The sequence below is a fragment of the Macrobrachium nipponense genome, chromosome 24, assembly GCF_015104395.2.
Source record: "Macrobrachium nipponense isolate FS-2020 chromosome 24, ASM1510439v2, whole genome shotgun sequence".
NCBI classification, from domain to species: domain Eukaryota; kingdom Metazoa; phylum Arthropoda; class Malacostraca; order Decapoda; family Palaemonidae; genus Macrobrachium; species Macrobrachium nipponense.
Window position 1 is genome coordinate 63164891 of NC_061091.1, and position 25879 is coordinate 63190769.

Sequence of the window (25879 nt, forward strand, 5' to 3'; positions counted from 1 at the left end):
CTCTCTCTATCACCTCAGGTGATACATGACGCACTGAGAGATGTTCAGAATCATTCCTAAATCTTGAATAAAATTTCAGTTTCCCGGTAGGAAAAAACTGTAGAGGTCTGAATTGCAGTCTATTCAGGGAAACAAACTTCTTCAGGAAGGAAATGGTCCCCAGCAGCTCATCCATTCCCTCACCGAGTATGCTTACTTCCCTAATAAGGCTGCGCTTTGCCTAAGCAGGAGAGCATATAATAGTGCAATGTTGCGGTAGATTCGTAGTCCTATACCATGCGGTAACGAGCACCGAAAGGAGTAAGAGATATCTCTGTTAAACTTAGTAAGGCAAAACGAATGCAATGTTTATTCAATCATGTAAAAAATCCCCTCAATCTTAGACTAAAGTCCATGATTGTAGGGCAGAGATACAGTTAGTCAATCAATCCCGCAGGAGAGAGAGACGTAACTGCCAGCACAGTTATGGTTAGTCAGTCAATCCCGCAGGAGAGAGACGTAACCTATCGCGCATGACAGCGAATGAGCTGGTACTGGCTCGGTTGGACTGGAGGACAGTGACAGCAGCAGCTCACGTTCGACGTCTCTTACCGTTATGCCTGGGTTGCCAGCTACCCTATTCTACGAAGAAATAGGTCCGTTATTTTTGAGCAGAAAGAGACTCTCAAGCTGGCATATTTAAGCGAAACAGAAAACGCTAAATATATAGATGCGTTTGTGTCGTCATAACACTACCATACAACGGTAAAAGATAAATCGGAAACTCCTGGAAGGCTGCAGGGAGTAACGATTAAATGCCCTTAAAATAATAGACCTCTCGGTTGCCATCCGAAGATGTAACTACAGCAAGAGTATATGACTTGAACCAACCAGTAGTAAAATAACGCAAGGCAAAATATGATATTGTTATGATACAATAAACGTTTGTTCATACTTACCTGGCAGACATATCTATAGCTGAATTCGGAAATACAGCTACATACACATCTGACAGGCAAGTTTGATGAACAAATCTTAGAGAATCGAAGCAGACAGGTCCAGCTTCTTATGTTATTGTACATAAGCGTTCATTGACGAAGTCTACAAGTCTATGTCTTGTACGAGATTGCGATAAATGAATGAGAGCTCTTCTGAATCTTGTCAATAAGAGCTTATCGGCTTACACAATAAAAGTTATTGAGGTGTTTTTTCAATGAGAACTAACCCATTACGGGACAAAGAGATATTTTGTCAATGAGGGGATACCCACTTAATTGACAAAACGATAGTATATTGTCAATGGGGGAAAATCACTGAATTGACAAAACGTAATCTAAGAAGTCCAGCATTTTATTTTCCCGATTCCCGTCTCAAACGAGGAAGGGGCAAGAATCCTGTTAAGAGACTGGGCTTACGGCAGGTAGAACGACGATGTTCAATTCGGCAGCGTAGTCCCGAATAGGAACTAACAAAATCTATCATCTGAAAAGCCCTTTCAGATGGGCTAAAGCTTGCAAAATTATCCTGGGAAGAGGAAGAAACTCTCCAACCAGCTTCCTCTCCCGTATCACAACTAATGCCTGCTAAAGCTTAAAATTTATTGGCAGTATGGCAAAGGAAGTCCTGTCTTGCGCTTTCCTGAAGAGCGTCCTCTTGATGAGTGCCTTTGCAAGAATCCTACTGAACGTTGCCGAGTCCTGACGTGCAGGACGTCGAGCTTTTACATAACCCGTAGCTGCCTTACAGCAAAGTCTTGACTGCGGTAGACCAAAAGAGATCTTCCCTTGAGCTTTCCATAACTCCATCCAATCCTGGACTTTATGAAAAGCAATATTAACTGACAGAGACCTCTAGAATTCACGAAACCCGTGGTCTTGCTGGGTTTCGAAAACGAAGTTGCCTTTTCACTTTAAGCTTCCTGCGAAGCACTGCTTACTTCACATTCTTCGCAGGCGAGGTAGAAGGGATCACCGAAGGTAGGTAAAAAATCTTTAGGCCCAAATCTGCTTGAAGAGTTAAAAGAAATGTTCAGCCAGGCGAAACACCTGGCGTGCGCTGGCGCCTGGCGCACGCTTGGTGTCCCCTGGCGCGCGCTCGGCGTCCACTGGCTCGCGCTCGGCGTCCAATTGGCGCGAGCTTGGCGTGCATTCGCGTGCACCCGCGCACGCCTGGCGTCCATCCGAGCATCCCGTTCCAGCCGAGCGTCAAAAGAAGCGTGCAGAAAAGCGTCACGCTCCTGACAAGCGTCAATGCAAGCGAGAGAAACTGCCTTCAGGGAAGAGCGAGAGACATCTCGGAGAGAAAACCGACTGCACGAAGCAGTCTCAGGCGAAGGGTTGATCGTGTGAGAATACGAGGGGCGAGGGAACGCCTTCTTATTCTCACAGCAACAAAACTAGGACGTCCGCGCTCAAAAAGCGTCCTGCTACTATGACTTGCTTTCCCTTTTCTCGGTGGAAAGACGTACACGAGTTCAGGCAACATTCGCCTTCTTACTTCTCACTGCAACGCATGACGAGAGAGAGAGAGAGAGAGGACGTGAAGCGTCCTCTTCTATACAGCTTCTATTTAGAGGGCGCGAGTCCTTCCGAAAGCTCCAACCCCTGCGCAGGGAGGACGCTTCGGAGGACGAGAAGCAATCCTTCAGGATTCGTGCACGTGCACGCACTTTGGCAGCCTGGGAGTATCTTCAGGTCTGCCGAAGGCACGTCAGATCGGTGGAGGTTCCTCGTATCCCTCCTTCGGCTTTCGACATGCTCTCTCCCTGTTCCTGGGAGTCAAGCAGAGGTCCCGGCCTAGAGGTGAAATAAGGCCGATCTGACGCACCCTCCACTACACAAGGGGCACTGTCACTGCACTTAGCCACTTCACTTTTGCTCTCCAAAGCCAGCACTTTCGATTCTAAGTTACGAATCGATAGAGTATCAGAGAAAGGGCAATACCCTCTACAGACACTGTTTAGGGCCCGAAGGCAACATTACAGGGTTAGGAGTAACAACTACAGAAGTAGCACTCTTCACCACAATGATAGGAGAGCGAGCACCTTAGATTCCAAGATACAGATGGAATCTATAACGTAAAGGGCATTACCTCTCGAGACATATTTATAGCCCGTAGGCCATACTACAGGGTTAGGCAAAATAAAGTCTACAGGTAGGTTAGCCTACCCTGACTTTTGTTTACTGATTAAGTGCGTACATACGAATCATACGTCTTCCTTACGGAATTAGACAAAGTCTCACACTCCTTACATGACAAATCTCAACAAAGAAGCAAGACCCATACCCCTCGTGCATACCAAGTGCGGAACTACCGAAGCTTTCGGTAGCCACACCCTATCTTAGCAGACAACACCCTCTGAAACTAGCCTAACTAGATTCAGATATACAAAAATGAATCAAATTCAAATCAATTTAAGATAGCGTATGCCTAGCCACAAATCCAAGTAAATAAATCAAAAGACAATTAGGATATTTAGCGGCAATGAAGTTTCCAAAATCCTAAGACGGAGGTACTGAAAACAGGTGTTTCCAGCACCGGCGACAGAAAAATTATGAATAGAAAATGGGAATGGTTCCTGATACCCTCCTCCCAGCGGCGGAAATGGGTACTAACCACCTGGCCGACCACTGTGTGTGCCGGAAGTTTTTGAAATTCTGTCGGACTTCAGAAAATACAGCTATGTATATATCTGACAGGTAAGTTTCATGAACAAATATACCTTTATATTCACATTAAAACTACAAAAATAATGGAATTGGTAGCATCGTCTGCTAAACAAATATAACTATACTCTGTTTTTTTCCATCTGTCCATCCGCCTGTGGTGTTTGTGCATGGTAACACTGCGTCCCGGGCATTAAATAATATCCTATTTCGAATATTAACGGTGTAATTCGCATACAGTAAATTATTAAAATACTTTTCAGTTGCAAATGTTCACCCAGATATCCTTTTATTTACCTAAAACTTACACATACCGTAACTATTTAAAGCCCGGGACGCAGTGTTACCATGCGAAAACACCACAGGCGGATGGACAGATGGAAGAAAACAGAGTATAGCTACCTCAGGCCACTGAGAATGGCAATCCATAATAAAGGCAGTCAAAGTGCAGTACATAATATTACTGCATCCTTGATTTATGACCGCAATGGTGAAACTAGGAGTGCTCTTCCCTCGTCTAAGAACTTAATATGCTCTGACCTCCCATTTACTGACTACCATCCATCATGACCAAGAGAAATACCCGTACTGTAAAAATTAAACAAATAAAAAAAATGAAAGCATATGCAAGGTCCTTGTCCTTGTAATCAGCGAAAAAAAAAAACACGGATGCACACACACACACTCTCCTTCTCTCTCTCTCATAAAATACATATTAAAAAAATAAACATCAAATAGAAATCTTTATGTATAATTTCATTTCTTTCTATGTAAGTATGTAAGTCAGTTCTGCATGCTGCATTCCTTCATTACCAGTTCATTAGATAATAAAATATTAAGAAATGTCCTATACAGTATAGAGGTCTAGATTTATGGCCAAATGCTTGGGAATATAAGAAAACATCCCTCTGGTTAATCAAAATTCCTTGAATAAACAAAAAACATCATTACAGATCTGAAGGGGCTGTGTTAGGTTAGCAAAAGCTTAAATGATACAGATTACTATTAAAGTTATGACAGGATTATAAAGATCTCTATGATTACTATTAAAGTTATGACAGGATTATAAAGATCTTTACAATACTGCAGACTGTATCAAACATTTAAAAATTCTACTTTGATTAACCTGATTATTGGACCTTGCCTATGCTGATATATGAGGATTAATTTCCAACTATACCAGACCGAGAAGAGTCTACTTAAGACTCAGAGGTCTGGAAAAACTAAGCCCTATTAATAATAATTTCCAACTATCATATGGACTTGCACCTTGTTCAAAATGAGCCTTGGTGCTTATGTGTATATTTATAGAACCCTGTAATGTCAAAATGAGCCTTGGTGCTTATGTGTATATTTATAGAACCCTGTAATGATGTTGTGCTGACATATGGTGCTAGTCTGCATTTTTTGCAGATGGCAGAAAAAATGTTCAATCTGTTTAAAAGGATATACGTACTATAATTTCTAAAATTAAATAATCCACGAATGCAAAGTATCTTATTCCACCTTACATTTGTCAAATAAAAATTGCACATTCAGGTTGACCCAGAGGAAGTAGACAGTCATTTGACAGACAAAATACACTGTTGAAATATAATAAAGGAAGTAAACTAAAAAGTTATCTCACCCATACTTATAAGAAATGACAAACATAAACAATCTGTCATGAAAGTTATTCAATTCTGTACAGTAAACGAAAAGTAATTACTGTGCTACTACATCCACATATTCACAGCATATACAAATTTACATAACATCAATTGAACATTTCAAAGTGACGTAAGAATAAAAGCTAAGCCATACCTTTAGTTGTAGAAATGGCAGTGCTTAGATCCAGTCCGGGTGTGATTTCAGTATCGGGAGAAATTCTATTTCTTAATCTTAGAGGACTTGTTCGGTGCATAGCCTGGAAAAAACAAAGAAATTTGTTTATTTATCTAAATAGTACTTAATAAAAAACAACAAAACTTGTTTATCTATTTCTATACTTAATTAAAAAAACAAAGAAATTTGTTTCTATTTCCATACTTAATTACCTTACTGTATTGCCTGAAGATGTTAAGGCAATGAAATTTTGTCAGCACACTTCTTGGAATGCATATAAACATGTATATATCTTTATATGAAATCCTATTACAACAAAATGCAATGTTTTTCCAATAAAACAAGTTTCTATGTAACCCCATTGTCCACGTGCAACAACCCAGTCACACAAACTTGAAAAAGTTTCAAACGAGAAAAATCCAACCAGTACAGCCAAATCACGCTCCACTATGGTAACCTTCAGCTGGAAGAGCATACATAATTATGGAAATAAAATATTGTTCATTATACAACCCACTACCTATTTTAGGAGAAAGAACAAAGCAGATGAGCCTCTATAGAGAAAAGTAAACCCTGATGCTGGAAGAGCAATCCCTGTTTACTAAAGAAAGTGGAGTGAAGTAATCACAGAAAGTATATGCACCAAATGCCTGAGGTGTGAATACAAGTTCTTCACAAACCATAAACCTTCACGTGTGCTAGTTCTTCACAAACCACAAACATTCATGTGCTAAAGGGAGGAAAGACATAGTTAAAATGAGGAGGATGAATGACCAGGATCCCTTGACCTGAAGTGCATGAACAACTTTAGCAAACAGAACTAAATAGAAACATCTACAGATCTACAGACTGCATCAGCTATAGGAGAGAGCTCCTAATTATATTTATCAGCAGGGAAATGGAGGGTACTCAAACCTCAAAGGTGTGGGATCCTGGGCTGTCAGGGGTCAACTCACGAAACATCAAACCATTGCTGACCACGAAACTGCCCAAGCCAACAGGAAATAAGAATTCCAGGTAAGCCAATCCCATCATTTCACAGAAGGAATAAGCAAGAGTGAGAGGGATGGACTGACACAACAACTTAAAAGCCTCCATAGGACAGAAAAGATAACTTTGGGAGAACACAGCAAAAACACGGGAGGCCAAGAATGTGCCACTTACATGAGAGTCAGGCAAGAAAACTATCACTTGCAATTACAGGCTCCAACAAAAAGGGTATGGAACCAACAGAAACACTTACAAGGGACAAGGTTAGTAAAAAACACAGACTCTGAGGGGGCAATTACAGAAAGTGTCTCATAGCAGTCATAAATTTGGCTTAGTAAGGCTGCAAAAACTACTGTCAAGTTGCAGCTTCAAGGTTTATGGTAGACTGTGAAAGAGCAAGAGCCAATTGGTAAAAAATTACAAAAATATTATGTCCATGTTAGAAGCAAATTGCCTCTGAAATAAGCCTGAAAAGACAAGGAAAAGTGAATGAGAAAACCCGGGCCCCATAAAAGAAATAAAAGTTGAGTATTACAGGAACAAGGGGACAACACAGAAAAGAACCCTTTCATCTTACCAAACTATGACTCCCATCAAGTGTGCAGGTAAAGGCTCAAGGAAGCTGTTCAACAATCCTGTGACAGCTATTGTCATAACTTCCAGAAAGCCACCTTTCCCAGGTTACACCTGATAACCAGCTCACAAGGACAACAAGTGACCATGAAAAGCCATACCAGTAAAGATTTCTGAGCAGAAATCAGTCATCGTGTATTGTGAGATTAAGAGCATTGGTAAGTTCAGAACTTAAGCAAAAAGAAAAAAAAAAGTGGGATGATGTAAATCCTCCAATCTTGGGTGGCACCACAACTTCATAACTTCATAGCCTGTCTGCACCACCCAATGGAGAAAGAAAACCAAAACCAATGAGCCTAGCTTAGGAGACAGAACTGAAGGAGGAGTCTGATGGTCAAAACACACCACATTGTATATCTTGAAACCAGAGAACTTAAATCTGCCCTTCCCTAATGAACAAAATGCCACAGCAAAGAAAGAAGGGGTAAGCCATAATCCTGATGCAGCAACTCAACAAGGGGTCATGAACAGGATAAAGCCAAAGAAGACAACCCGCAAATGAATCTGTCCAATGAACCTACCTCCTAGTGATAGCGGGGACATGCATACCTGCATAGTTGAAAGTGCCAAATTGAACTACACCAAGCAGCACTGCAAATCAAAGGACTGAAACAAAAACAAGAAGAAAATGCAAGCGCCTCTCCAATTCCCTCAATGAGGCCAAGACTAGCCCGACAAACCAAAACCCATAGATATGGAGGTCTAAAGTACAAGGCCAGAAAGCCACAGCAACTACAGTCCAGGGACAACCTGAGGGGTGTTACAAAGACTGTGGCAAAAGGGCTTGGGGCAGAAAAGTATATACCACATAATGAAGTGATGAATTACCTTCAAGAGCTGGAAACACAGAACATATCAACATGTGTTTTAGGTGTCACATAGCAGGGAAGCCATGAAACCTGATCCCCAGACATTCTCCATGCTACCAGCAAAGTTACTTCCCTCTGAGCAGGAGGATCAAGCCACGCTAACTTATGTCCCTTGGGTCAAAAGCAGTGAGGTAACTACGGACCCTGATGTTCAACAGATGCCAAGATACCCAAAGCAATCCTTCAATGGAGGCAACAATAAGTGCCATCATCTTTATCAGATAAGAAAGGTAGGAAGGATGACATTCTGCTGCTACAGTAACAGCAGGAGGGTGTCAATTTTTTCATGGACTCCTACCTTACATCATACTAAAAGGGACGAGGCTACAGACACAAAAGGGAGGCTCCTGGAGTGGAGGGAGCAAAAGAGGACAACAAGGCCGCAGTCCCAGATGGAGAGAAGATAAAGCAAGGGAAGTGAAGACAGGCTCTTCCCTCAACAACATAGCTGAAAGAGAAGGGTAAGGGCCAAGGAGACATGGCAAACATCCACCATAAACAATAAACTTCCCTCGTAACCCTCAAGGAGCTGCACTTAACATAGGTAAGTATGTTAGACAAGTTCTAGAGAGTTCCATCACCAAGCATCACTGCAACCATACATATGAAGAACATGCAACAAATACAGATAACCAAAAAATGCCCAAGCAAAAGAAAAAACGATACACACCTGCAACAATATCTGAAGGTGAACCATCTAAGAGAAATTGACTACTGCACCTGAAGCCTGACTCTAGCCACTTCAAGGAAAAGCTAAACTTTCACTGCACATCATTATTACAAAAACAACCACACAACAGATCTGCAATTAATTTTTGACCCTAAGAGGCAGGGCAACAAAAACTGAGGCAAAAGTTGAGAAAACCTCTGAAGATGAAAAATGGGTTGGGGGAGGCAATGGCCTAGCTTGAACAGTCATCAAAAGTACTCCTGGAGTTGAAAGTGTCAAAGACGAAAAGAAAGTGCCAAAACCTAATCTTGCCGAGACTGTTAAACCAAAGCCCAGCAAAGAGAACTGGAGTAGTCGATAAATTGCCACAAGCAGTGAAGATATCTGCCAGAGAAGCTAAATTGTTCTGAAGAAGCTCAAGTTGCAGCAGGGCACACAAGAACTAGGGCTGGGTCTGAAGTGGCCAGGGAAAATTCACTGTCATGACAGTGAGGAGAAAGCTGTAGAAAAGAACCTAAAAAGGCAATGAAAGTACAAGGAGGCCTGGCAGGACTCAAGGTAAATGAAACATAATGAGTTATGACAAAGCTGGGGATCAATATGTTCAACTCACAAGATACAAAAAGAACAGAAGGCTAAGATACCCTATGGGTGGTTCTCAAAAGTTGTATAAGGAGGGTGGGGGTTACAAGGTGGGAAAATGGGGTCAGAACCACTCAGCAAAGGCACTGCAAACCCAAAAAATTTTTTTAAGATCATGATACTGGATGAAACAGCACAATCCTGGAAAATACAGATCAAGAGCACTTCACAGGCAACAGCAGGGACATCTGCAAAGCAGAGGACACAAGAGGATGTTGAAGCAGTGGAGAACTTCCAAGCTCTAAAAAACACAGTATATCCAAAAAACTTGAGAGTAAAAAAAACATGGAACACAATATGCTGAAGCAGAAGGGTCTTTGGGGGCCAATAAGTACTCAAAGTAAAGAATACAAGGGCAATCAAGGACATGGGCCAGACAAGCAAGAATCCATAATAGTACATGGAATCAGGGCATAGGGCAACTATTACTGTGAAATGAGAAAAAATCAGTGTCCACGAAGTAATAAAACCTGATAAGAGCTAAGCAAAGGACAAAATTACTTGGAAGTCATAATAAATTCAAGGCAATTTGTATTTTAGACAGATATAACTCCTTTTCCTTTAGTGTATACACAACTTTGCAATTTAAACAATACAGCACTTTAAGAGACAAAACTAATTTACCAGTAATTATTCTCAAGACACTGAAGCAAAATGGTTATCATTATTAATACCTAAAATACTGGAGAAGAGGCACAGACATACCCAATCACTCTAAGGACAAGTTTAATATAATAAAGCACATTTTACTTAAAAATTACCATTTTAGGAGAAATGAAATATTGAAGGCATAAAATACTGTACTACTACTATGACAATCAATCAACAATTCGTGTACAAGTTGCATAATCAATGCTCAATTGTTATGCATATGTAGTATTCAAAGGATACTACAAAAATGAAAAGGAAAAATTATTTTAGCATCATCCTCCAGCTGAAATAAGAGGGACATTACGCTGACACAAAAGATGATTTCTAAAAGGCCGCAAATATTAAATAAAGATATAGCAAGTGTTAATCATCTCAACTATACGAAATTTGCAGTGTGACGCAGAAACTTGACTGGATAAGGAGGTGGACTCCCCATGTTTACAAATTGGGGAATTCACCTTCACTGGGTAGATGTTACAAGCACCACCTCCTTATGTGGAGAGAAATCTTTATTGTCTGCTTTCTAGACAAGAGGTATATAAATTACATAAATACACAGCATATACCATAAATGGACGGCTGAATGATACATGGATATCAATAATGTTCACTAAAATTCAGAGTTCTTGGGAATTTAAGACCATTAAGCTCTTCATCATTCCCAAATTAACATCATATAAAATCACATAATAATGTTGCTAGTTGTCTGACCTCAGATCATAGATCACAGAATCCTAAAAAAATTCACCAAACAAGAATTACTACAATCATAATCACTGGGAGTCAGCACACCTTACTAGATAGGCTGCTCCCTTGTAGACTGAGAAATGGCTCTCACCTAAACACAGTGTAAACATAGTACAGGCAGTTCCCAGCTTACAACAGGGGTTCCGAAAATAATCGTAAGCCGGAAAATCATAAAAATTACTAAGAAAACCTTACTTTTAATGCTTTGGATGTATTAAAAACTATGTAAACTGCATTATTTGCATTTTTCATAAAATAAAACCTTCAAATATTGATTATTTTGCATTTTTGGTCATATATCTTCCGTCAGATTGGTTTCATAAGCATCATCACCCTGGAACATGTGTTGTAAACCTAGAACTAATTTCTGATGAATGCAATTGAAAAGTATCGTAACCTCGGAACGTCATAAGCCAAACCTGTCATAAGCCGGGGACTCCCTGTATCTCTAAAATGAATCCATTATGACTGTAAATACTGAAAGTGAGATAATGTCTTGGAATTTCAATACTGAAGTGGGATAATGTCTTGGAATTTCAGACTTTTCAATAAGAAATTCATAATCCAATTCACAGCGGCCTAGTTATAAAAAAAATGCTATCAGTAGGTAATATGGTTTGGCCAAGAAAAATGTGCTTTTATATTTTACTTAAGAGATGAGCCATCAAAGGTAGAGTTTTATGCCAGTCCACATAAAACGGTGATAATGAAGATGCTCTACTTATAAATTGTCCTGGAAGTTAAGTTACTTCCTAAGAACATAGTAGTATTCAAGTGAATACTACAAAATTGTTATTTTTCAAGTGTAGTCAACACTGACAAAAAATCAACCAAATGAAGTACAAGCTGAGTGTGGTAGAGCTGCTAAGATGAAGAATGTGCATAAATATCTAGCACCTGATATTAGCACCTGAAATGAAGTTGGGCACTGTGTGGAGATGTAATGAAGGATATCACTTAATTTTTTATTTTTCATAGCTAACAAACCTTAGGTCTTAATAGTATGATAAATCTTCTGGCAACAGCTGGAAACTTGTTAAAAACAATAAAAAATTGTAAATGCAAGGAATCTGTGGTATCTGACCTCCAATATGTAGTTGAGGTGGAAGTGAGTCAAGAGACCATGCATCAGTCTTTCTTCCAACCCAGGATGAAACATAAGGGTTGGTTAAAGGTAGGCAGTTAAGACCTCAGGTTTATTAGCTATGAAAAATACACATCAATTAACAATTTGTCATTAGTCTATACGCGAAACAAACCTTTGGTCTTAACAATAGGATAGATTCACAATTGGAGGGAGGTACAAGAATCTTGAACTGACTGGAGGTTCAGCACAACTGATCATGCTTCTTAGAAACGAGAATTCTAAAGAGAGGACCTAAGCCTTTGAGATGTTAGATATGTGGACATCTAATGCCCAGTCCACTTGATTTAAATAAAATGAAACATGTCCAGATTCATTGTATATACATAAGTCAAAAAGAACTAACATCTGTTCAAGCAGCAAATCATGTTAGCCACAAGAAATGGGTTTGTTCCCTCTCTCACTCCCCTTGTTGTGGAGAGGAGTTGAAGCTACTGAGAAGCAGATTTGTATGTTGTATGGAACATAACAAGTACTGTAACAGTATGGCTGCAATGTTCACCTGCATCAAGCCACTTCCAGTGCATAATGTGTATTATTCAAACCACCTGTAGGTAAAGATACAAACTGTCCTGCCAGATGTACTGGATGAGATACACTTGTTGATCACCCACCACTGGACCCAAGGAAAAAGTGTCCAAGGATCTTTGGACAACATCCTCCAAGTACAAGAAAGTGAGTGGTTTGACGCAGTCAGAAAACTTCACAATTCTATGAAGAGATAATTTCTTCTTAAATGCCAGGTCCAAGCCAGTTCTGAACATGAATGGAACAAAACTCTTCCAAAGATGTCTACCAAGATATATTTTGCTCCGGAAAGAGAAGACGGTGTCAAGTTTCAATGCTCCTAAACACACTATTACCCTTAAATTTTTTCTGAACATAGAAGACTGGAAGCTCAAGCCCCTTTTGATTATTATTCAGAGGATCTAAGGGAACCATGGAGCAGTTTCTTGTAATCTGGAAATTGAATTCAAGGCATACATAATGAAAGCCAACAACCACAATTACATGATTTGCATGTTCACTACCCCAAGTAATCTGTTAAAACGAGAAAATTCCACGCTAAATCCTCATCCCAACAGTTAATGCTCTCAATCATCCCTAAGCTATAGAAGACTTGTGTGAGAACACAGAATTGTTGTTCTTGCCTTCTAACTTACACCACCGCTCTAATTTATAAAGCTTATGGACCACAGCATCATCATCTACTTTCAAGGTGTACTACCAGTGACAGGCAAGGAGCATAATCCAATTTGCCAATTTTCACCCTTAAGGACCTTAAGGGAGTTCCTGAATAATTTCAACATGAAGGATACAATCTACTGCACTGTTGAATACTTGGAGTAATGCAGCCATCAACAATGAATGTTGTGCGGAGAAAAGCCACAAGTCTGTTCTCATAAGCTTACCTGTAACCAAGAGAGTGTCTGTGAGATATTGCCAGGCTGTCATACAAGTGTAGGTTTGAGGTGAATGACATGATGCCAAGGCGCTTCGGAAACAAAGTGAGCCACTGACCAACAACGAGTTTAAGCCAACTATGTAAGGACTACGCTTTTCATTTTGACGTAAGAAGAGCTGGAAGTCCTATACTAGATATTGTGCGTCTTTGGAGCTTCCCTGAATGGATCAAAGATGCCATTAATTGCATGTTGAAACTGTTCCTGAAGCCTCTATAAGCAATAATGTGAGTTTGCAGCTCTACGAAGCGATACCAGAAGCCTAACAGATGACAATTTCTTTTTCTTAAACCCAGTCCTACATCAATCTTTTATCCTGTACATCCTAAACCTTAACCTCAAACATCACCACAGAGATCATCATCCACCTGCTTCAAAAATTCTTCCACCAATGTCCAAGGAGCTGACCTCAGCAGTTCTCCCTTCTCTTGTTGTCATCTCATCTAACACCTCTCAATAATGATGATGAACAGCCATACCAAACTCTAAGGGGAGGGGGAATTACAATTACAACATTACATAAAAGTATCTCTGGCTACATATATATTACAGATCAGATTTAATACTGGCAATTGTATTTCAATCTTGAACTTCTAAACAAAAAAAATAGGAATAATAATTCTAACAGATGAGAAACAATATATAACGCATGAAGCTAGCCATGGAGATGTCCTTTGAAACCTTGGCAAATGATATTTGTGAGATAGTTACGGCCACACACTCCCTCTAGAAACATTTGGGAGCTTGCTTCTAAAGCTGTAGAGAGTATTGAAGGGTGAAGAAACAAGGCATGATCCAACCTCCCGGCTTACTCAGGACACGTGCAAGATTTTCCACTGATGCATAAGTTGCAAACATTATATGTATTCCTAACTTAATGTGAAGTGGTCTTTCGTAATTATTACTCATAATTAGTACTACTCATACTAACACCAACAAGGATCAAATAAAAAGAGCACAAATTAAACACGTTCATATATTCTCAGTTATAAGTGGAAACAAAATAATTGAACAGATATATATACAGTGAAACCCCTGTAATCACACATTTCTCTCTGGAACATACCTCATTTTTCATGGAAAATTCACCTTTTCGTGGTATTTTTCAATGGGAAATATTTACATTCCTTTTTTTTTTATCAATTTCATCACAAAAAAAAAAAAATTTAAAATCCAGGTACAAACATTTTTAGTGTGTTTTTCTTGAGTTTTAACTAACAAAATACATAGGCAGTTTGAAACGTTTTTATGGAGGTTTCTACTATTCGCGGGTTCTAGCTATTCACAGATGGGGTCTGGTACCCATCCCCTGCGAATACAGGGGGAACACTGTAGCCTCTAAATTCAGTAGATCAAATAAATGAAAACATGTTAAAATCTACAGACAGATAAACTGTTCTTTCACCAACTAAAATGAAAAAATATGATATAGTTTATTAGAAATAATTTTTCTGTAGTTTAATATGCATATTATTCATTTTTTACATGTTCATTCTCATAAATAAATTATATATATCCTATCCTAAAATTTCTGTATTTTTAACTCAATGCGAAACACCTATTTCAGACACTTTTAGACCTTTCCTACCTCCAAAACAACAACAAAGTATGTAGTTTGCAGGATTATTCTCTGAGTAAGTGAAAATCGTGCAACTACTTCATGGTGTAGGGGTTCAAGACCTGAAAAAAGTTGAGGGCAGGTCATAGGATCATCACAACCCCTGCGAGACCCTTCCCCTACCACTCTCTCCTGAATGTCCATGTTCACCTCAGTGTTGGCACAAGCAACAGAAAGCTTGGAGAGGAAAGAATCCTTACACATAGCTGGATTTTACTTTGCCTTCCTTGTGTTGTCTTTCCAAGATGAATAATTAGCATATCCAATCCAGCGTTCACTTAAGACATCCTGCTAGGCCAGGAGAGCCTCGTTATCCATGATGTAAATCATCGTTTTGCCAAACTCACTCCCTTTAACCAGGTCTGGCTGCCCTATTTAAGATGCCTTTTTGTCCCGAGCAACAGGAGCCTATGTAATGTCTGGGAAGGGGGAATTCAGACCTGTGGACCTCTTTCTAATTCTAATGTTCTAGGTGTTCCTGGTCATCACAAGAATTGGAATCTGTCTAACAAAGACAGTGAAGGGGACAGCCAATACGAGGGACTCCTTTGCTAAGAAGAAGAAGAAAAAAAAAAAAAAACATATCTTCAGCATGGGCAGAACTACCTAGAGCAGTAGTGAGTTGGCAGGGGTGGTACAAGGTTGTGCTTAGCCATTTTCTGAAGAAGAAAGTTCTTCACATGAACTGATAACCAAATGGGCAAAGGAATGAGAAATAAAAAACAAAACTTCAAGGTGAAGAAAAGCCAACCCTCAATCCTGGGGCCTTAGAATGCCTCTTTTAACTCCTTGAAAAACAAAAGGTCTAGCTGGCCCAAGGATGCAGAAATATTGAGCTAAATACAGTCTAAGGCAAAGCAAATTACGGACAAAAAAGCAAATAGTGTACAAAGTAGGGAAATACAAATCAGTATTCAATACAGTAATCAAAATACTTCTACACAAAGAAAATCACACCAATGGTCGACAAAAACAAAATAGAGCTGGTTTATTCATAACCAGGAAAGAAAACCTGATAAACATATAGATTGGGAGCAAGAGAAATACTAGATTCACTGACCCTAAAATATACACACCACATAATAGCAGAGAACCACCAAAGGACAAAGAGAAATTCAGAAAATAAATTAACCTACCATTTTCAACTACATGAACTTTTCAACACCAATTAATAAAAAAAATTACTCATTTTCTAAGACAATTTGTATTTTTCATAGCTAAAAACCTGAGGTCTTAACAATAGGATAATTTCTAGCGCCTAGCTGGATCCGGTTAAAAAACAGATGAAAGCAAGGAATCTTGTGATATCTGGCAACGCATAGGTAGATCGGGTGAAGAGTGGTCAAGGACCACTCATCTACGCCACAGTGTCAGTCTTTTCTTTAACCGCCTGGGCGAGAGTCGTGGTTAACCTCTCTTGGCCTTTACCCGGTTCATTGCCCGTTTACCAATATTTATTAAGAACTTCTTAACAAACAGAACTTTTCAAGTAAGAGTAGAAAATTCCTACTCAGTAATCTATAAACTGGAAGAAGGAATCCCTCAAGGTAGTGTCTTGAGCTGTACATTGTTTGCTTTAGCAATCAATGACATTACTATAAATTTACCAAGTGGTGTAAAAAACAGTTTATATGTTGATGACTTTGTCATTTACTATACGAGTAGTAATTTGAGACATGCTCAGAGAGTTCTCAGTATTGCCATTTCAAATATATGTAATTGGACAAATTCAGTTGGATTTAAATTTTCAACTGATAAAACAAAAGCAATCGTCTTCTACAAAGACAAAAGATGGATGAAGAACCAAACAATCAAGCTGCATCTTTATAGCACTGAAATACAATTTTGTACAAAAATCAAGTATCTAGGAGTAATATTTGATCAACATTTAAATTGGAAAGAGCACATCAAATACATTAAAGCCAAGGGCATCAAAGCCCTTGCCATATTAGAAAAGTTATCACACAGTAATCGGGGAACAAAGCGAGACATTTTATTAATGATATATAAGGCAACAGTCTTATCCATAATAGATTACTGCTGTCCAATATATTCATCCGCCTCAGATTCTGCATTAAAATCTCTCGATGAAGGCGTGCGATTGTGCACAGGAGCATTCCGATTGTCCCCAACAAACTCACTTTTGGTGGAGGCAGGTGTTTTGCCCTTAAAACATCACCGTAATTTAATAACAATACAAAGAGGTCTTTCAATGCAAGCGGGATCGTCTCCTGCAGCTGACTGCTTCCAAAACTGTAATCCAGTAACAGCAGTTAATAGTACTAGCTCTTTCCCAAAAAGAGCTAGATACATAATGAACATACATAATATGGATCCAATTTTTCACCCACCAATGAAATTGCCACCACCATGGATTTTAAATCGAGTAAAGATATGTACCTCCCTGTCTTATCTACTCAAAAAGCAAATGACAAGTACAGAAATGTACCGCCAACATGCTTTGGAGCACATTAGAAGAAAAGGCGACAAATTTATGGTATATACAGACGGCTCCAAAAATAATGTTGGAGTAGGAGCATCTGCATATTCGAAAAAGATGTTAATAAAAAAAAAGCCTACCTTCAATATCATCAGTATTTACTGCTGAAGTCACAGCCATACAGATGGCTCTAGATATGATATCTAAGGCAAAAGCAAGTGTCTCTGTTATTTTCAGTGACTCATGTAGCGCTATAGATGCAATAAGACAGTATAAACCAGGAAACCAAATAGTACAGGAAATTCAAATAAAAATTCATCAACTCCTCCAATCAGGAATATCAATGGAAATATGTTGGATCCCAGCACACGTGGGAATAAAAGAAAATGAATATGCAGACTCTGCTGCCAAATTAGCCAGCACTATCCCTCCAACAATTTCACATGCCCCAGTGTCAGACTGGGTAAAATCTGTTAAAGCATTGATTTACCAGGATTGGAAAGGAGAATGGGCCTCGGTGCCAACAACAAATAAACTTAAAAACATAAAAACTGAAGTATATGCATGGAGGACATCCTCACAGGAGGAAAGATCAAAAGAGGTGATCCTAGCAAGGCTCCGTATAGGACACACAAGATTCTCACATGGTCACTTGATGTCAACACCACATGCTGACCCAGTGAAATGTAACAGATGTCAAACACCCATGACAGTACAGCATTTGCTTGTTGAGTACCCAAATTGGACACAGCAAAGATCTATTTATCTACGGAATTCAGAAATGAAAAGTATTCTTGCTGAAAGCAGGGATTTTTCAATTAATAACATCATAAATTTTTTAAATAAAACAGGTTTCTCAAATAAAGTCTAATTTTTTTTTTTTTTCTCAGGATTGATCCCTGAGAACCAGCCCGAGAAGAGTCTACTTGAGACTCAGAGGTCTGGAAAAACTAACCCCTATTAATAATAATAATTGCCCGTTTCGCTTGTTTAGTGTGTGTGTGTTTGGCTGATATTATGGCTTCTTCTGCTCCTTCTCGGCCTCGTCAACGTTTGTGCCCCGGAATTCCAGGTTTTCCGTGTTCTCGTTTCTTGGCTTCGGCGGTGACTGATCCCCACATCACGCGTAGCAGGTGCTGTTCTAATTTTTGTACTATAACGAATCCTTGCACGGAATGCCGGGCATGGCTTAAAGAGCAGTGGAAGGCGTTTTATAGCAAGAGAGAGCATCGGAGGGTTTCAACTCTTCCTTCTTGGGAAGGTTTATCGCCTCTTCCCAATGCTTCGTCTCCTGCAGTATTCACCCCCCATAGTAGTGTTGTTCCTGTGCCTCTTTCTTTTTCTTCCATTGATACGTCGCTGGAAGTATCGGGAGGCCACCAGGCTGATTTTTGTAATGTCGCCCCTTTTTCTTTGGGAGTTAATTTGATTACCGGGAAGGGGGAGACTTTTTCAACATTCTCATTTATTCCAGAGTCGGAGGCGTCCAAGATGGCAGTGATTTGAAAGACGCTCGGGCTAGGGGGTCCCCTAGCCACTTTGTGGAGGCTCCCTAACCCCCTACTCAGGCTGGCCAGGCCATTCCCCCTCCTCCCGACCTCGTCTTCGTGGGTAGCCGAGGTCAGCCATTTTGTATTGCTCCACCAGTCTGTTGCCACTTCTTCCAGTCGGAGGGAAGCCGTGGCGTCAGCCCCATTGATGACGTCACAGGATCCGTCATTGTGTATTCCTCCACCAGTGGCATCTGATTCCCCTTCACACCAAGGGGAAGCTGTGACGTCACTCCCATCGATGACGTCACTCCCAGTCATCTCCTCTACATTGCCTCTCTCAGCCGTGACGTCATCTCTGCCTTCTCTTGCAGATCAGTCTGAGGTTATATGCCAGGCAGTGCTTAAGAAGTTGGTTGCCTTGTCGGTTGGAAGGACTGGAAGGAAACATGTTGCTTCGTCCCCGCCTCCTGCAAAGAGATCGCATAAGAAACCAGTGCTGTCTTCCTCTCCCTCTTCCCCCTCTAAGCCACGTTGGCGTATCAAGCGTTGGAAGGCTAAGGACTTTGCTATTTCTTCGCCTACGAGGGAGGAACAACGCAGACGTGTTCTCATGTGTTGGTGTTTCGGAAAGTGTTAATGTATCTTCCCTTGTACAATCTGCAGTGGCTGCTTCATCCTCTGCATTGAATCGCAGGCATGTTGGAAACTCCCCCATCCATGCACATCCAGAGCGTGTTGCAACTTCTCCCGTCCATGCACATCCCAAGCGTGTTGCAACCTCCCCCGTCCATGCACATTGCGAGCGTGTTGTAACCTCCCCTGCCTGTGCACATGATTAAAGTGCTCCTTCTTCTCCAAGGCCTATTCGTCGCCGTAAGGATCTCAAAGCGCCTGTCAAGAGGTCAAAGGTGGTGAGTGCAGAGTTGGTGCAGCAGGAGCGTTTGCCTGCCCCTCTCACTGGTGCTTCCAAGAGTTCGACTCTTGGGGATTCTCCTTCGATCTCGAGTGTTCGGGATTCCTCTTCAACTCATGTTCGTACATCTGCCACGCCTGTGACCATTCATGGACTTGTTAATGAGTCATCTGTTGGAGGAGTACATAGTGATGTTCCCGGTGTTATAGTGGGTTCGTCTCGGGAGCCGATGCGTGGACCCAGCCCAGACAGGTTAGTTGGTGTTTCGGTCTGTTTGGCTGCTGATCCTTCCGTTAATTTAAATGGGGAAGGTGCCTTATAGGAGCCTACACATCCTTTTCGTCGTCGGTCTCTGTTGCCAGAGAAGGAGGAGGGAGACACGCAAGAGTTTTTGTCTCCCTTTTCAGAAGTTGTTAATCTCATTCGTGGGTTAAACAATTTGGAAAGTAGGACTCAGGCTCGGTCATCTTACACTTCTTGCTTGGAAGCTTTGGTGGGAGCTACGCAGGATCCCAAATCATCTCTTCAGCTTCCCTTGTCGGGGCACGTCCAGTCGGTCTTGCAAAAGGTAAACGCCTCTGTTTCCGTTCGGGACAGTTCGCTTCGCTCTAGGGGCTCTACCAAGCCACTATCCCCGCCTCTCACGAGACATAGGAAGTACTATGCTATGAACTACATTTTTTATGCCGCGCCATCTTAACCCAGACATCATTCACCTGAAGCCGGGATTGACTTTGGAGCAGGTGAGGTCAGTGGCTCCGTCGTGGTCTCTGCAAGATGCTTCAGCATTGGAATCTACGGCAGCCTCCATGTTGCAGACGGTTTCTTGGCTGGACTTCTGACAGGTCCCCAGAAGGGTTGGTGAGTGCATCCTCGCTTGCCAGACTGTTGCAGTCTGGAGGCAAGGCATTTTCATATATGGCTCACCTCAGTGTTAATTTATGGGCTAACCTTCCTCTGCTTAGAAGAGACGCAGCTTTGTCTAGGATGGAGAGATCAGTTGACACGGAGTCCTTGCTGGCATTGAGGAATGGAGATCTGTTGGAGTCCCAACATTTGTTTCCTCGGACCAAGCACAAGAATGCGATAGACCGGCACTGGGCTGACACCAAAGACAGAGCTGTGTCTAAGTCGGAGTCTCGTCATCAAAGATGTCCGGCTCTTCCTCCTCCCCCTGTCCAGCAGCAGTCAAGAAGATTGTTGCCTGGTAGGTCATCGAGGAATTCGAGTTCGGCAGGGCCTTCCCGTTCGACTAAGCCTAGGTCAGAGGATCAACATCCCTTTCGCTCTCGTTCCTTTAAGCCAAGAAGGGGCCCAAGGGGCAGAGGTAAAGGGTGTCGTTGGTAGGTTAGGCGCCTCTCCCTCTCCTGCGCCACAGGTTGGGGGGTGCCTGGCGGGCCATTGGGCCAAGTGGCAGAGTTATGGGGTGGAGAGATGATTGGTAGATGTCCTTTGGGTGGGGTACCTACTGCCATTCGACTTCTATCCTTCTCTGTCGGACAAGCTGCAGCTCAAGACGGCATATACTCCAGATTCTCTGAATTTCTTGGCTCTTCGGGAGGAAGTGTAGTAGATGCTGGACAAGGATGCGATAGAGGAAGTGGTACGTCCGTCTCCGGTTACAGTCACATCTTGGTGTCCAAGGCGTCGGGAGGATGGAGACCTGTGATCAACTTATCCACCTTGAATCACTTCATCAGGAAGAGACGGTTCAAGATTGAGACCCCCGTTCGGTGTTGGCAGCCGTGAAGGAAGGCAACTTCATGCTGTCGATAGACTTACTGCCAAATCCCTGTTCATCCGATGTCCAGGATGTTCCTTCGCTTCTCTCTTGAGGACAAGGTCTTCGAGTTCAAAGTCCTATACGTATAGCTTCGGGCTGACAACAGCCCCGCAAGTGTTCACAAGGGTTTTCTCTTTCATGTCAAGTTGGGCCCATGCTCAGGGGATCCGTTTGCTGAGGTAATTCGACGACTGGTTGGTCTTACCTGTTTCCAGGGAAAAGCTGCTGCAGGAAACAGATGGTCTACTTCGGTTCTGTCAGGAACTGGGCATCGTAATCACCTGGGCATGGTCATCGATACGACAGTGGCAAAAGTTTTCCCATCGGATCAGAGATGGGAGAAGTTGCGGGTGGTGGCGTGCGACTTCCTGTCGGAACCACATCAGTCAACTCTTCAGTGGCAGGTTCTTCTGGGAGTGTTGTCTTCCCTGGAGAAGCTGGTCCCTCATGGGCGTCTTCATCTTCGGTCTCTGCAATGGAAACTGGGAGAATTATGGTCTCCGGCGGGGTACTCACCCCTGTTAAAGGTTCCTCTGTCTCGAAGGGTGTCCCTCTGCGTTCTCTTCCACCAGACTTCCTTCTGTTCTCAGATGCCTCCCTCGCAGGTTGGGGGGGCTCATTTAGGCAGCCTCATTGCTTCAGGCATTTGGAGTTTGGAGGACAAGCAGCAACATATCAATGTCTTGGAGTTGAAGGCAGCCTTCCTAGGTCTGAAGGAGTTTTGGGAGAAGGTAGAGGGTAATTCTGTCGTTCTCATGTCGGACAACACCACGGTGGTAGTCTATGTGAACAACCAGGGAGGCATGGTTTCTCGTTAACTTCACGCCTTGACCGTCGAGGTTCACCAGTAGGCGGTCAGCAATTCGGTAGAGCTCTCAGCCAGGTATATCCCAGGCAAACGGAATGTGGTCGCAGACAAACTCGGTCGTCGGGATCAGATCCAAGGCACAGAGTGGTCCCTTCATCAAGTGGTAGCAGATGAGCTTTTCCAGGTTTGGGGGAGACCCATGCTGGACCTTTTTGTGACTCGCTTCAACAGGAAGCTGGAGATATTCTGTTCAGTGGTCCCAGATCCTTTAGCATTAGCAGAGGACACATTCCAACATCCCTGGGACAACCTGGAGGTGTATGCCTTCCCTCCGTTTTGTTTGATCTGTCAAGTTCTAAACAGACTGATGAGTTCACAGGGTCTCAGGATGACTTTGGTAGCCCCTCTGTGGCCTCAGGCGGAATGGTTTCCAGATCTGCTGTCGTTGTTGTCAGAGGTTCCGAGGGAGACTCCCCCTTGACAACATCTCCTGTGTCAGCCCCATGCAGAAAGGTTCCACCAGTCAGTAGAATCCCTGTCTCTTCACGGTTGGAGGCTATCAAGTATCTCCTCCAAGTGAGAGACTTTTCTCAGAGAGCAGCAGGGCATATGTCCAGCAGTCTCAAAAAGTCGACCTCCAAGGTTTACTGAGGCAAATGGGCGATCTACTGTGATTGGTGTCGTAAACAGGGTTTTTCTCCACTCGCAACCTCTATTCAGCGAATAGCAGGCTTTTTAACCTTCCTTAAGAGACCAGAAACGTTTGTCCGTTTCTGCCATCAGAGGCTATAGGGCGGCCCTGAGTTTGGTGTTACGCCTTAGAGGTATCGACATATCTTCCTGGGAACTTTCCTTGCTAGTTAAGGGGTTTGAGCAGTCGAGTTCTCCTAGAGAGATCAAGCCTCCAACGTGGGATGTTTCCTTGGTTCTCAAGAGCTTCACTAAGAATCCATATGAGCCCTTGCGTCACTCATCTGACAGGAACTTGACGCTCAAGACCGTTTTCCTTCTGGCCTTGGCATCTTCCAAGAGGGTAGGAGAGCTCCACGGTCTGAGCTATGATGTGAAGCACACCAGGGGTTGGGGGTCGGTGTCTTTCGAATTTGTCCCGGAATTCGTGGCCAAGACCCAAAATCCCTCTGTGCATGATGACAGGTTGACTTCGTTTTCCATTCCATCACTGAATGACTTTGTGAGTGGTGATGCTCAGGAGCTTTTCTTGTGCCCTGTCCGGGCCCTGCATTGCTATCTTAAAAGGACTTGGCACCTTAGACCAGGCTGCCGCAAACTTTTTGTTAGCACAGACCGTACGAACAAAGAGGTGTCTAAGAATTCTATCTCTTTTTGGATACGGGAAGCCATCAGACAGGCATACTTGACTCTTGATGATTCCACCACCACATCTGTGCAGGCTAGAGTGCATGATGTTAGGGGTATTGGTCCCCCTCTGGGTTTCAAAAAGAACTTGGCAGTACATAAGAGTGCTGAGCGCTGGTACTTGGTTACGCCAGTCCACGTTCACCTCTTTCTATCTTAAGGATGTTGCCCACAGATCTGCGAACACATTTTCCTGGGTCCTGTGGTGGCTGCCCAACAAGTTGTGTAACTCATAGTTGCCCTTAACAGAGCATTTTTGTATCTAACCTAAGATGATTGTGTGGATGAGAGAATGAGTGAGTTGGCTGGTCTCCTTCTTTCTCTTGTACCTTTCTTTCTCTTGTACCTTTCCTTCTTCCTTCGGGTGGGTACAGGAATAGACAAGTCATTCGCTGGACTGGTCTGATACAGGTGAGTAAGGTAGTCATACTGATAGTGTGGTTGCTTTATATACAAATATCAAACCCTCTATTCAGTAGCATATGCTCCACTCCTTGGCAAGGAGGAGTTGGGGAGTAGTACAAACCCTGGTTTATTGGTTTGCTATTGGACAGTCAAAATTTCTCTTTGGTTCCCTATACAATGGTTCTCCCACACTATATCATTGTACGTTACTCGGGGTCTGAGTGGTTAGATATCAATTTATCTAGCTTCTCAACAAGCTTCAGTCCCTCTCCAGAAGTCATTTCTTCTGGAAGCTGGACTGGTGGGTAAGCCCCCAGCCAGTTTAGGATGTCTTGTACCTCCCTCAGAGTATGAGTCTATCATATTGTTAAGACTGAAGGTTTGTTCACATATGAACAAATGACAAATTTTCTAAGACAATTTGTATTTTTCATAACTACAAACCTGAGGTCTTAACATTATACTGCCCGCCTCTAGCCGACCCTCTGTGTGTTAAGACAACCGGATCCAGCTGGGCACTAGAAATTATCCTATTGTCAAGACCGAAGGTTTGTTCGCGTATGAACAATGTTTAAATGCCAAAAACACACGTAATGGGGAAAACTCAACACTTGTTAGCATTATCTGAAGCAAAGGCCATGTTCTTCCTCTCAAACAAACAAGAAAAAGTACTCATAATTATCCTACTATAATTCAAATACCTTCAATAATAGAAGAAACATCTCTAACCAGCAGCTATTAACTTCCATTGAAAACTAACTTTTTCATGTTTTATCTCAAGGAGGATGAGTATGAAACAAATTACGTGACTTAATGGAAATAATTCAAGGAAATCCAAAGAAAAAATGTCGATACTTCACAAGAGCAGTCTCACAAACATGAAAATGGATCCGTATGTGATATGTGGGGCTGTCGGATGACGACTGCCATTCTCTTCTGAACAAAGAATGAAATGTGTGGTAGTACTTCATTTGCCCCTAAAACGGGCTAGTTATACGTAATGAGTCAGTTATATGTAATGAGTCTGTGGAAAAAAAAAAACTTCATAACATGAAGGAGTTCAAGTTAACAAACAAAAATCCAGATTTAATCTTGAAAAGTTCTGCTTTCTTCTCTCAAATCAAGCAAAAAGGCCTGAGAGTCAGATACCTTAAGAGTAATTCAATTCCACTATAACTTTCTTTACCAAAGTGAATGATGTGATTCTTACCAAACGACATCATATTACTTTAAGTGCACGGGAATGGGGTATATTTCTTAAGTTAAAATAGATGGTAGCAAGCATTATAGCTTGACATCGACTGACAAATTAGTTCCTCTGGATGAATATCTCACAAGGGAATTTCTTTTGCCTAACTAGTCTAGAAACTTGTCAGTGATAAAAACCCTTCCAAGACTTTTTCCTAGAGTATGTTACCAACATACCGGTAATACTTTTAATCTGAAAGATAAATACTAAAAACTCTAAAACAACCCAAAACTGAATTCATAAATACTTTCGTGAAGATACAATAAAATTTTATAAATTATATACATAGTTTCTGAAAGAAACATAATAGTATACCATATCATAAATCTTTAACAAAAAGTAGTTCATGGAGGCTGATGAGGATGACAACTACAAATCACAAAAATACTTACCTGAATCTGATGAACACATGACTATAGCACACTCTATCGTTACTGTATTGTCATTAAGAACAATCACCAACAGCCGGACATATAAAATAATTCAGGAAGGTCAATTTCCTATGTCTTAAGCCTT

At 41.7% G+C, this 25879-nt stretch overlaps 1 protein-coding gene across 4 annotated transcripts in view; it reads right to left on the reverse strand.

Annotated features, from left to right (window-relative positions):
- The window catches only part of LOC135205679 (glucocorticoid-induced transcript 1 protein-like), a 379652-nt gene that overhangs the window by 230124 nt on the left and 123649 nt on the right, over window positions 1-25879 (reverse strand). For 2 of the 4 annotated variants that reach the window (XM_064236590.1, XM_064236589.1), the window contains exon 3: window positions 5448-5550. In XM_064236590.1, coding sequence (XP_064092660.1) covers window positions 5448-5547 — 100 coding nt within the window. In that variant the 5' untranslated portion in view covers window positions 5548-5550. Of the gene's footprint in view, window positions 1-5447; window positions 5551-25755; window position 25879 lie in introns of those variants that run through there. The other 2 variants (XM_064236591.1, XM_064236595.1) reach the window with 2 other exon arrangements.